Below are 12,308 nucleotides of genomic sequence, written 5' to 3'. Positions count from 1 at the left end.
CCTGTGTTGCTAAACTCCAAGGGATAGACCTTTGGATTCACATGACACCTAAAGAAAGCACTGAACCTTGACTGGACCTGTGCATCATCTGGTGACCTGAAAGTAAAGATTTCCTGCAACTGAAGCAGATGACATCCGATGAGACAGCTTTCTCAAGATGGCCAGACCAAGGCTGTTGGAAGTTTGTCACCAAACCTTTGATGATGACTTAGCGCTTCAGATGATCTCCAGTGCCTATGCTCTTGCTAACATATGGACTTTAGATAAAAAGTGCCTGAGAGTTCTCCCTCCTACCCCTCCTTGTTACTTGAATGTGACCTTAACAGGTTTCCAATCTGTGCACTTTCCCTCCAATGTGAGACACTACACCCAGGAAAGGTCCTTTCTGACACTGAGGGACAAAAAGTCAGTGAACCTAGAAAAACTAACTCTTGATCAATGATGCTTAGAGAGAGATCTTGATCAAGAGGGGGAAATGTAAAAATGTAATAAACAGAAAACTCAATTAAATAGAGTTGGGAGACCAGAAGGGGGATCTCTCACACCCTGTGACAACAGCAGAGCCCAGCAGGAAGAAGAAAGACTCCTTTTCTTTCCTGGCCAAGCCATGGATTCTTTGTTTATTACATCCCTCCCAACTTCTTTTTCCTCTCTATAAAAGCAGTCTCCTTCCCTTGCCATGCATATGGTTTGCCATGATTACAGACCCAGAATTGCAATTCTCTGCTGATCCTGAATAAACCCATCTTTGCTGGAGAAATATGAGTCAGTTCATTTGTTTCAGATCAACATCAATATGAAGTTCTTCTACTTTCTTAGATTCTTAGATTCCTGGTTCTCTTTAAAAGTCCAGCTCAAATGTCATACTTGTTGTAAAGTCTTCCTTCACTCTCCCATCGCTTTCTCTCTCTTTCGTATTCCTTTGGTACATCCCTCTTCTGTGGTACATGCTTGTACTATAATACATTTCTCTACTAAAGTACTTATGGCTTGTTTCCAACTTGTCTTTTCTACGAAACTGTTAGCTACTTAAGGGCAGGGACGGTGTTATTCACCTTCCTGTATGACCAGTTCATGATGCAGTGCATAGGCATGCTAGTAAGTAAATGATCACTGAGTGAACAACTAGGTATTTGAATTGTTCCCAAACCTATGCTCTGGTCTTAGCCTTTCTATTCAACTCCATTCTCTTATTTTCAAAGGGCTGCTGACATTTTTCAATTGACTGTCCAGTTTTTCCTCAAACTCAACATCACAAACTCATTATGTTGTTCCAACTTCTCCATCTTTATCGGTAATACCAACTTCTTCCCAGTTTCCTTGTTAGACATTTTAGAGTACCTTGAGTCTTCTTCTGACGCTGAGGATTTCCTTTACTCTATTTCACTGACCCTAGCCTCTGTTCAGACTTTCATCACTCAATTCCTGGAAAAATACAAAAACTTTTTGGCTGGCTGGAGGGTATTCTGACTCAAATTTCTTTTCTTCTTAAATTAATATGCATATCTCTGCAAGATCATCACTGAAGTATCATTTTATTCATGTCCATGTGTTGTTCTATTTATCAAGTAATTTTGTGAATGTGTATGACACATGCCATTCTCTTGCATAAAACCTTAATTAATGTTCACATGAACTAAATGAGATAGTATTTTTATCTCCATTTTATAGATAAGGAAAATGAAATTTAGGTATGTTAGACTCTCTGCCCAAAGTCACAGTTACACCAACAAGGAAATGGTAGAGCTGAGATTTGAACACAGGTCTATTTAGCTGGGAACACTGAGCTCTGCTGAATCACTGCATTAGACAATAGTATCTCGAGTTTAAATTCCTGCCTCTCTTTGGAAGGTCTCCATGATACAGCCAATCAATCTTATTTAATTTCCTTTCACATTTCAAATAACTTTCTCGTTATCTCCTGTGCATTGACCTTTTTACTTCAATTAAATTGTAAGCTCCAGAGACTATGCATTATTCTTGTCTTAATTTCTATGAAGGTCTAGTACTGTGGAGGGCACACAATAAAACTCCGTGAATAATTGATAACGTCTTTGGCACAGTTTTCGGCATATGTGCATGCTTAATCAGTGGTCACGACGATTATTATTTATTATTACTCGAGGGGCTGATGCATCAAGTTGAAGTTCTAACAGAAAACCAGAAAATTCTGATCTCTACGTCAATCCTAAGAACTTCTTGCTTGCCTTCCTTATGACCCAGAATTATGGTTTCTCAGGCCAAGTTAGTCATTTTAATTACATCCCACGCTTTCTGCGAAGCGGTATCAACTATAACATCAACCAGCAGCAACACTTTTTCCACGATTAGTGCTCTCTTTAAATTGGGAGCGCTTTGGAGGAAAAAAAAAAAATGGAAGAGTTGTAATCGTTTTGAGACGGATGGTCATCGTGCTTGCTGTCTATCCACGGCTGGAACTCCATTTAACTTTAAGGAAGTTTACTAGAAGTGCCTGCTCAAGGATTCCTGGCTCAAGTTGCTGATGTGCACGGTCTCGGCCCATCAGGCATCTCCCTGTCCTGTCATCCCTACTTCCCGTCTCCGCCTCCGCGGAATTGCCCCAGATCCCGCAGCAGCAGAAGCAGCAGCAGCTGCTGCAGGAAAGTCTCTCCATCCCGCCTTGCGGAGTGAGACGCACTTCCCCAGACGCAGGGAATCCGGCGGCTTTCGGACCCCGCGGTCCAGGCTGCAAAGGCCCGCGGCCCGCCCCGCCCCAGGGCACGCCGTCGCGTCGCGTTACGTCACGCGCTGCCGGAAGTGCAGCTGCGTGCACGGCGGGGGCGCGTCTCCGGACGGCTCCGCGTGCGGTTCCGCGTGCAGCTGCCCGAGCAGCGCGGGAAGCGGCCCAGCGCTTCGTGGTCGCCTCCGCCGCCGAGGTGGTGTGTCTCCCCGCGCGGGCCCCCGGAGCGCGGCGCCATGGAGGTGGTGGAGGCCGCCGCCGCTCAGCTGCAAACCCTGAAATTCGGTGGCGCCGGCGTCGGGGTTGACCAAGGTCTGGCCGTGCCGGCTCCGGACCCCGCTCCGGTCGCAGCGCCGCGGGCGGACGAGGGGGCCCCGGACCTTGCGGGGGAGCAGCCGCCTCAGCTCGCCCCGCCGTCGCTCCCGGAGCCGCCTCCCGGAGGGATCAGCCTGGAGACGTCGGACTCGGACTCGGACTCCGACTCGGACAGGTCGGGCGCCCGGCGGTCCGGGGCGCGGGGCCCGGGGCGGGCTCGGGGAGCGGGAGGGCCCGGGGAGCCGGGGCGCGTTCCTCGCCGCCCCCTGCGGATCGCGCTGGGGGCCTGAGCGTCGCCGTCAGGGCCCCTCGTCCCCGAAGTCTGGGGGTCTTGTGTACACCGTATCGTTTTCAGCTAGAATATAGGAAACCTGCGGATACAGAGTTGTTCCCGTGACCAGTCGGTGTGGCGTGTCCTTGGTGGTTGTAGCTTACAGTTTGGGGCAGAGCCGACTTTTCCCCATCCAGTTTAGTGGGCGCGCTTGCTTGTGGAGCCGGATAAATGGAGCATCAGGTGAAGGGTTTTATGTGTTTACAAGTTGGGTCCCGGCAGTTTTGTTCGTAGAAGCCTTGTGGTGAGGAATTGTTAATGAAATTAGCGAAACATTGTTATTTTACTCTTACTGCAGGCTCTCCGTAGGTTTTATGAGGCTCCTCCCCCCTCCCTCGCGGTGTCTTTTAAATATGAAAGTTTTGTGGAGGGAGGGGACTTCGGCGTGACGTCACTACATCACGCTGCACATCGTCTACAAGTGTTTGTGTCTTGTGCGACGCTGTACCGGTGAACAAAATAGATCCTACCCCTGCCCTGCATTCTGCTGAGAGGGACGAAAAATAAAAGTAAACATACCAATCAGCCAATGAGCTGGTGAAAATTACCACGAAGGAACAAGCTAGGCACTGCGAAAGTAATAGGAGAACCCAACCCGGTCGGACCCTCTGGCCATGATAAAGTTTCAATTCTAAGTGGTGGAGAAACTACTGAAGAATTTTTGAGCAGACAATTGACATGCTCAGGTTAACGTCCTGATGTTTTGCTCTGTGGAGAAGGAATTGAACTGGGCTCCAGAGTGAAAGCAGAATGGGCAGGGTTAGTGTGGAAGCAGCTGGAAAGATGTGCTTTTAGTCCACGACGTGACCATGTTTGGGTTGAATATTTTGACATCTCCCTGATCTGGGTCGCTAGTAGATGTCGTAGTGGCCGAGTCAGAGAGGCATCAGTTGGGTGGATGGTGGCGCTGTTTACTGGGATGGGGGCTGTAGACCCACAGGAATGTTAACTTCGGACAGTTAATTTGAGGTTTCCCTCACAACAAATTGGAGATGTCAGGTAAGCAGTAGGATGGTGAGCTTAGAGTTCAGAGGACAATTCTGGTATGGAGATGTAAATTCGAACATCAGATTACAGATAAAACTTACTTGGACTTTTTATTATGGATGTTTTCAAACTCACACAAAGTACAGAGAGTAATACAATGAATGCACATATACTCATCACCAAACTTGACACTTTCCAATACTTTGCTAACTTTGTTTTATCTAACATTTCTAACTTTTTTTTTTTTTTAACCTGTTAGTGTTAAGTTTCAGACAGCATGCCACCTTACCTGTAAATTCTTTACTATTCATCTCTGATGAAATACTTTTTACATAACCACCATGTCATTATCAATCATAGTAAAATGAACCCTAATTCCTCAATATCACCTAATACACACTCTGTATTCAGATTTTTCTAGCAGAATAGGAGTCACGTTTACCAGTTTTATCGTTGACTGAGAATGCAATAGCTTGAAATGATTCCAGGGTTTCTACCTCTGGTGACTGGATTGAGGACTAAACAATGAAATAAAAGTAGAAGCTCGAAGACAGAAGCAGATTTAGTAAGGAGAATGCACTTTTTTCTTTTAACTTGTGAGTGTGAGACATGTATAGGTCATTCATACCACAGTTGCTGGTAAGCAGCCAGAGATGAGGAGAGGAGCCTGGGGATATCAAGGCTGAAGATTTGGGAGTTATCTGCACATTGGTAATGATTGAGCTCATTGGAGTGGATGAGGTTATCCATGGAAAGGGTACCAGAGAAAGAAGAGAACATGAGGACGGGACTCTTAGGAACAGTACATACAAGGAGCTGAAGTGGGTACCAGCAAACAATTTAAGAGGAGAGTCACTGGCCCTGAGAATTGCTGTGGAAGTCGAGGGCTAAAGGAGATTTCAGAGAACAGTGTTCAGCATGGTTAGTAACTTTGAGGAGTTTCCAAATTGAAGACTTGAGAAGAAACTCTCTTGGCTTAGTTGTGATTTGGTCCTTGGTGACTAATAAGAGAGGTGCCTTTCCCAGAATTCTGTTCTGTCAGTGATTTGTCACATGCTTAATTATATTCAGACTGTTGCATGACATGTGAGACAATTGTAATAAGAGGGTTTGGGTTACAGCAGGAATTTTGTGATCAGAGGATTAAAGACTGCTTTCCAGATACCATAGTCAGTTTCGAAATGCTAAGCTTTTGAACAGCAGCCATAAACATCTAGTAAAGTAGATATTTCCTAGTTGAATAATCGTATTTTGATACCCTCATAATAATGCTTTTGTACTGTTTTCAATGTTTTCTTCTCTACAGTGAAACAGATTCCGATAGTTCAAGCTCCTCTTCTTCCTCATCCTCCTCCTCATCGTCTTCGTCTCCTATATCCCTCCCTGCAGTGCTGTCGGATGGAGACGATGATTTACAAGTTGAGAAGGAAAATAAGAATTTTCCTCTTAAAACAAAAGATGAGTTACTTCTTAGTGTAAGTACTCAGATTTGTTACTGAACTTAATTTGCATGTTCTAAAATATTTTATGGTACCAGTATTGATCTCATTTGGCCTATATCTGCTCCATAAATTTGAATACCTTTCTCAGCTTTTATTGGTCATACCTTTGCCATGCCTTGGCTTTCTTAAGTAAAAGAAAGTATTGATCTGAATAATTTCTCAGGTTGCTTCCAACGCTAACATTTGATAGTTGTGCTGGGCATCCAGTTTGGCTTGCTGCTTTTCATTTTTTATCTTCCCTAAAGAGTGTAAAGATTTTTTATTTTTTGGTCTACAACTCAGAAAATTTTGCTCAGTAGCAATTGAAATTATTTTTTTCATCGACTGCATTTAGAGAAATAGTGAAATTAGATCAGTTGCACTTTTGAGGATTTATATTTACTTGAAGTTTTTGCAGTGTTTTCATTATTACAGTTGGAAAAAACTTGTTTATTGTGGATTGGTATTGACATTTGATAGGTTTGGTCTATAAATTTTAACTCTTGCATGGTTATTTTCTTCTAAGCTGTTACTAGGAGGTTGATGGTAGTCTGGTTGAATGAAACCTTATGATCCAAGAGGAAAGTCTTCTCAGAATTTCACAGGATATTGCCACATGTTTATTCTCCCCACTCCCACGTGTACTGTAGTTACTATTAAAGCTTTTAAAAACCTTAATGATCACTAACTGTAATGATATAGTACTTAAATCAATGAAGTAGTAAAGCAAGATTTGAAAAAAATTTTTAAAGCTTAGAGTCATTCAGGCACCTTTTCATGACTGTATTCAATCGATATTATTTCCTTTTTCTCTACTTGTAATAAGAAATTTCCTGTCTCAACACCTCATGTATTGAGAACCCTTGGATTTGTATGCAAATTCGTCATTGATTTATATTTTCCTACTATAGACATTGATCTCTCTCAGTGGTCTTTTTACACAAAGGCTCTCCCAACTTATGTCTATTTTCTGAAAGTATTGGGAAATTTGATCTTTTCCCTGTATCTTGATCACCTTTCTATTTAAGTTCTCTCTTAGAGTATAAGAATCAACAAATAAAGGACCACAGTACTTTGATTTATGTATGTGTTTCATTTTCTTATTTATCTTACTAGATCTGAATTTTTCCCTTGGAATTTAGTGCAAAATATTAGGCAATATACTTAGGTATTTTTCGGGATAGAGTGCTCATATTTTCATCAGAAAGTCAAAAAGGGTCTATGTCCATAGAGGCCAGGAACCACGTTCTTGAGGACTGAGTTCAGACCTGATCTTCGCGGTTCCCTTAGTGCCCAGCAGAGTGCTTTTCGGGTGTTGGGTTCTCAGTCAACGGTAATATGTGACTGTAGAATGGGTGAGTGAACAGGCATCTTACATTCACCCACTTTTAAACTATTACAGCACACCTGCCATATGCCAAGTGCTGTAAACAAGACCCATCCCCTTTCTGCTCTCATAGTACCTACTGGAGAGACAGAGATAGTAAATGAAGCAGAGACAAATACAGTCAATTGCTGGAAGTGCTGTTGAATTGTGAGTGTATGCTTGGCTCATATCAGAAGATTGCATTTTTGCTGGGAAAGTATGTTAGCTTTTAAAACTTGGAATACTGTGCTGCTCTGTTCCTTTTTGTGCCAGTTCTGAAGGATCTTTGGGAAGGATGGAAGGGGCAATCATAGTCTTTATTTTTAAATTTTGGATTCTTAACTAGCTGTTTACTTTATATTTTCCCGATTAGGAAGTAAGTGTACTAGAAGTTCCTAGTCTTTTAGGCGACTCTGGTGCCAGAGCTAGGTGCAGGAATGCGTTCTCTGGTCTGCCCTAAATCTTTTTGACTTAGGGTCTGAAAGAGTGTCTGAGGACTTCTTCAGGACCTCAGCTCTGAAGTTCGAGGGACGAGAATGACTCGACCCTGAACACCAAGGATGGCGTGGCCACAGGTGCTCAGTATCTTTAGGGCTCTGCTCCTTCTCTGTTGCTCAGTAGGTGTTTCTGCGCGGGGCTGGCGGCTTGGCCACTGGTACTCCTGGATGAAAGCCACGGAGAGAACTTGTGCTGCTTTACCGGGGGCTCGGTACTCAGGCCTGAACAAATACTTGAGTGTAGTGAGATGGGTGTTGGGATTGCCTGGACCTGAGTTACCTAGTCACTGCTGCCCTTGTGGAGAGTGTGTAGGAAAGTGTGTGCTTGAGAGAAGGCACACGGGCAAGTGGGAGGGCAGGAGCGTGTGAGAGCCAGGTGAGAGAAAGGAAGCGTGAAAGCGAGTGGGCTTTGAAGAGGGCGGGGGCTGGGTGGGTGTTTTCAGCCCCATGCAAACCGCAAGGAATGGGTTCTCGGTCACAGGAAAGGGAGGCTTAGAACACTTCAGACGGAGTTGCTGTTCGTCAGTAATAGTGTTTACCTTCTGTGGCGGGGAAGAGGGAGATGATGATACTTGGGAGCAGTTAATCACGTGACTTACATTGGACTCTCGTGGCTGCAGCAGAGACCCTCAGATTGCATCAGGAGGAGGGGGACCTGTTGGACACTTACTTGGATAGGAGAGCCGTCGGGTGCCAAGCCAGCTCTTGCGGATGGCCGCGCTGTTTCTTTTGTTAGCTTCTTGGGACTGTCATCGTTCTGAGTGTCACATTACTGTTGCCTGACTCACTTCTTCTGTTTACCTGTAGATTCATCTTTTTAATTCTAGCTTACACATGCATTTCTTTTCTTGTTCCTGGCTGTACATTTGCTGTCTTCTACTTTAAACTTCTCCACGAACTGGCTATTAGTGCCATATTCTTTCCTGACTTTTGGGACAGTCCTGTGACTTAGCTTAGATTTCTCTTTTTGGAAGATGACAGTCCGCGCTTCTTGGGAAGCATCGCCTCCTTTGTTACAACTAGCTCTGGCTGGTATTGAACGTGCCGTTTGTTCAGGTCTACTGGTGTGTGTCGTCTTAGGCAGCAGGGGTTGTGCAGCAGGACTGTTTGCTCTGTGCAGTCTATTAATTTAATTTCCTAATGAAATTCTGAAGAAGATGAGGGAAATATTCTGTGTTGCCTTTGCCAAAAGGCATACATAAATTAAAATGGGCCAAGCAGTTAATACCAGTTCCAGAGTTTGTGCTGGATCGTTGAGACCTTTAGAACATAGACATGCCCAGTTTAGCCCGGTTTTACGTCCTACCTCTTTATGAAGTATCTCATATTCTAGGCTCTTTGCTATTGTTGTTCAGGCATGCTGAGCTTAATTTTTATCTCCATTTAGCCTGTTTGTCAAACAGGAATGTTGCCTTCCTGGGTCTAGCTTTTTAAATCTTTTCCATTGTTGCAAAGTTAGGTCCTGGTGATCTACCTACTAGCTATTGCGGATCTCTCATTGTAAGAATGTGGGAGCTACAGTAAGGTAACCTCGAGATTGTTCTTTTAGAATTAAACAGTTGCTTTTTTAAAAAAATTTTAATTTATTTTATTTATTTTACTTTTGGCTGCGTTGGGTCTTCGTTGCTGCATGCAGGCTTTCTCTAGTTGCGGCGAGCGGGGGCTCTTCGTTGTGGTATGCGGGCTTCTCACTGCAGTGGCTTCTCTTGTTGCGGAGTGCTGGCTCTAGGTGCGCGGGCTTCCGTAGTTGTGGCATGCAGGCTTCAGTAGTTGTGGCACGTGGGCTCTAGAGTGCAGGCTCAGTAGTTCTGGCACTAGAATTAAACAGTTGCAACAATCCCTTGGGATGACAAGATGTGGTTATAACTTGTTTTAAAAAAAGATGAGAGGAAGAGGAAAAATGAGGGATTGGTCAGCCGTAGAGGCATTGGAAAGGAGAATAGTCTTAATTGGCTCTTTTCTTAATGTCACAATTATGTAATATATGACTTAAAGTTAACCAAGTGGAATCATTCTTTTAAAACATAAACCCTTTAATGCTGAGGAGGTTTGTATTAATATATAACCTACAGTAAATGTAAAGCAGCATGCATATTACAGTTTTGGAACTACATTAAACCACATAGGGTTTATTCAGTGTTTCGATGAATTGGAAAATTAGGTTCTATTTGAAGAACTTTCTCATCAATTTATGCTCTCAACTGTTCTTTCAAATAAATCTGGTGTAATTAAAATTTAGAATCATAAGGACATTTATGGGATTGGGACATTGAAAAGTCTTAATCAGAAATGAATTGTATAAATTAGTGCCTATTGAAAACCTGAAGTTTTTACATAATACTTTAAAATTATGATCACAGTGCTTTTGGGGATAAAACATGGATAATACCGCAATATAGATAACGTGTATTTATACATGTAATATAACGTGACCAAGAAAAAAACTTAATGCTTGTAGGCAGTTCTTGGTAAATTTACCTTCATAAGTTAGAGACTGCCTATATTATACTGTATATTGTATACAGTATGTTGTATATATACCATATATATACACAATATATGGTATGTAATTTACAATATACAGTATATAGGCAATATACAAATGCAGTATATGTGTATGTACAATATACAGTATAATATAGGTAACATACAAATGCAATATAATTAGGTTGACCCTTGTAGTTGTAGTTAGGGTGAGTACACTTCTTCTGTTTCTGATTCTGGCAGTGCAGACCCTTATCCTAACATGAGGATATGGACATACGTGGGCCACCTCAAGTGGTCAGAAGTTACAGTGGATTATTTCACAGTTTTTGACTTCCCACCATCTTGAAATTGTATTGCACCTTGTTCTACAGTTAATAATCGTTGATTGAATGTGGTGTTTTCAGGGCCTAACTTGGTTTATGAGTTTTGTCCTAAATGCAGGCCTTGTTCAACTTCAGCTTTTTACGACTTTAGTATATCTGGAATTATTATATCATATCTTAGAATACTGATGGCACTTATTAACATTCTCAAAATACCTGATATTTAAGAAATGGCTTATATACTTGAAAGGAGATAGGTTTTCATTAATACTTGGTGCTTTTTAAAAACAGTGCTCAGATTTTTTAAAAAATTAAGATTTTTGTGCTTCATTGCACAGTTATTTCAGTAAAGCTTGTATGAAGCACAAATAATCCTGAATACTGATTTATTCAGTAGAGTATCCATATATATATACCCTGTGTACGTACATGTATATGATCATTATTACACAGAAACATTCCATTTATTAGCTTTCTCCATCCCCAGTAGATTTAACAAGTGAGTTGTGATTGTTTTAGAGAATAAAGACAAATGTCTGTAAAGAAGACTCCACCTAGAGAGTGAGCATACACAGTTGGCTGAAAGCAGCATAACAACGGAGTTAACGACGGAAAGCCCAGTGAATTGTGCCAGGTACAGGAAGCCGAAGGGCCGAGTGGAAGGGGAGGTGACTTGCGGCGCGGTGGTCAGGGAAGGCATCGTGGCTGGACCTTAGGTCGAAAGGTGGATAGGATCTCCATAGAGACGGACGGGTGAGCGGAATAGGAAATTTCCCAGTGGAAGGACCGAGCCTGTCGCAGCAGAGTTGTGTCCCCAGTGGGTTACATTGTAGGAGCTCAGGGAAAGTTTCTTTGTTTACTCATCATCCATGGGAATGTTGTCAATTCTAAAATGGACACTTTTTAACCTTTTCACACTTCTGAAAAGTTGGGACTAATAATTGATGGCAGTGATTAGCTTCACAGTTTTTTGGCAGTGCTTTTAATTTTGTGGTACATAAAGTCAGTGTCTTAGACTGCGTGAGGTATGGACTCCTCAGTTAACATCAAAGATAATGCTTAGGGTTATATTCATCGTTGAAGGTTTTTTCTTATGGAGATGGATTATGATTTTATTTTACTTTTATATTTATGCCAGCTAACTTTCGAGGGTATTCTTATGAGCTTTGTTTTTGTGACAGTAATTTTAGAGAAAGATGGGATGAGAACATTGTAGTTTATTAAAAAAAGGAGAATATAAAGACATTTCAAAAAAGTGTTCACTTTCAACTTTAGGTGAAAATATTTAATGGGCTAATGTGAATCTAGTGTCATGTATGATAGGGTAATTGATGAGGGCAAATTAATGCTTGTTGGTGATGGCTAAAGGAGTAGCTGAGTTCCATGGAATGTCGTAAAAGTACTTTCCCTGGAGAAGGTGATGAATTCGAGTAAATGTTATATGAGGTCCTCGTTGACTCACAGTGTAGAGACCTAATCCATTCTTTTTTCCAATATGTTTTACCAGCTATAGGAAAAAAAAGTTTCCAATCATGGCTCTCAGTACTTCAGAGATTGGATCCTACTTTCCAACCATATCTGAAAAGTGAAGGCTCACCTAATAGCATCAGGTAATTGGCCTCCACATGCATGTCCTCTATTCTTGGGTAACATGAGAAAGTGGTCAGATAACTTCATTCCACTTTCCTCACTTTTTAAAGTTCTCCCCAAACTGGCACCGAAAGGATTTGTTGCCATTTGGAATGTTTGGTTCCTTTCCCACTTTCTGCTGCCCTTTTTCTGTATTTGTGAGTGAAAACCCAAATCAAGGTTCTTTAGGT

The 12,308-nt window shown here is 42.3% G+C and overlaps 1 protein-coding gene across 1 annotated transcript in view; it reads left to right on the top strand.

Moving 5' to 3' along the window:
- Positions 1 to 2,789: 2,789 nt before the first annotated feature.
- The window catches only part of NAF1 (nuclear assembly factor 1 ribonucleoprotein), a 39,274-nt gene continuing 29,755 nt past the window's right edge, over positions 2,790 to 12,308 (top strand). The window contains exons 1-2 of the mRNA XM_057547383.1: positions 2,790 to 3,191; positions 5,641 to 5,809. Of these exons, the coding sequence (XP_057403366.1) occupies positions 2,938 to 3,191; positions 5,641 to 5,809 (423 nt within the window). The 5' untranslated portion in view covers positions 2,790 to 2,937. The remainder of the gene's footprint in view (positions 3,192 to 5,640; positions 5,810 to 12,308) is intronic.

The sequence above is a fragment of the Balaenoptera acutorostrata genome, chromosome 5, assembly GCF_949987535.1.
Source record: "Balaenoptera acutorostrata chromosome 5, mBalAcu1.1, whole genome shotgun sequence".
Lineage (NCBI taxonomy): Eukaryota > Metazoa > Chordata > Mammalia > Artiodactyla > Balaenopteridae > Balaenoptera > Balaenoptera acutorostrata.
Note: the sequence above shows the minus strand (reverse complement) of the source record. Positions and strands in the feature narration are given on the sequence as shown.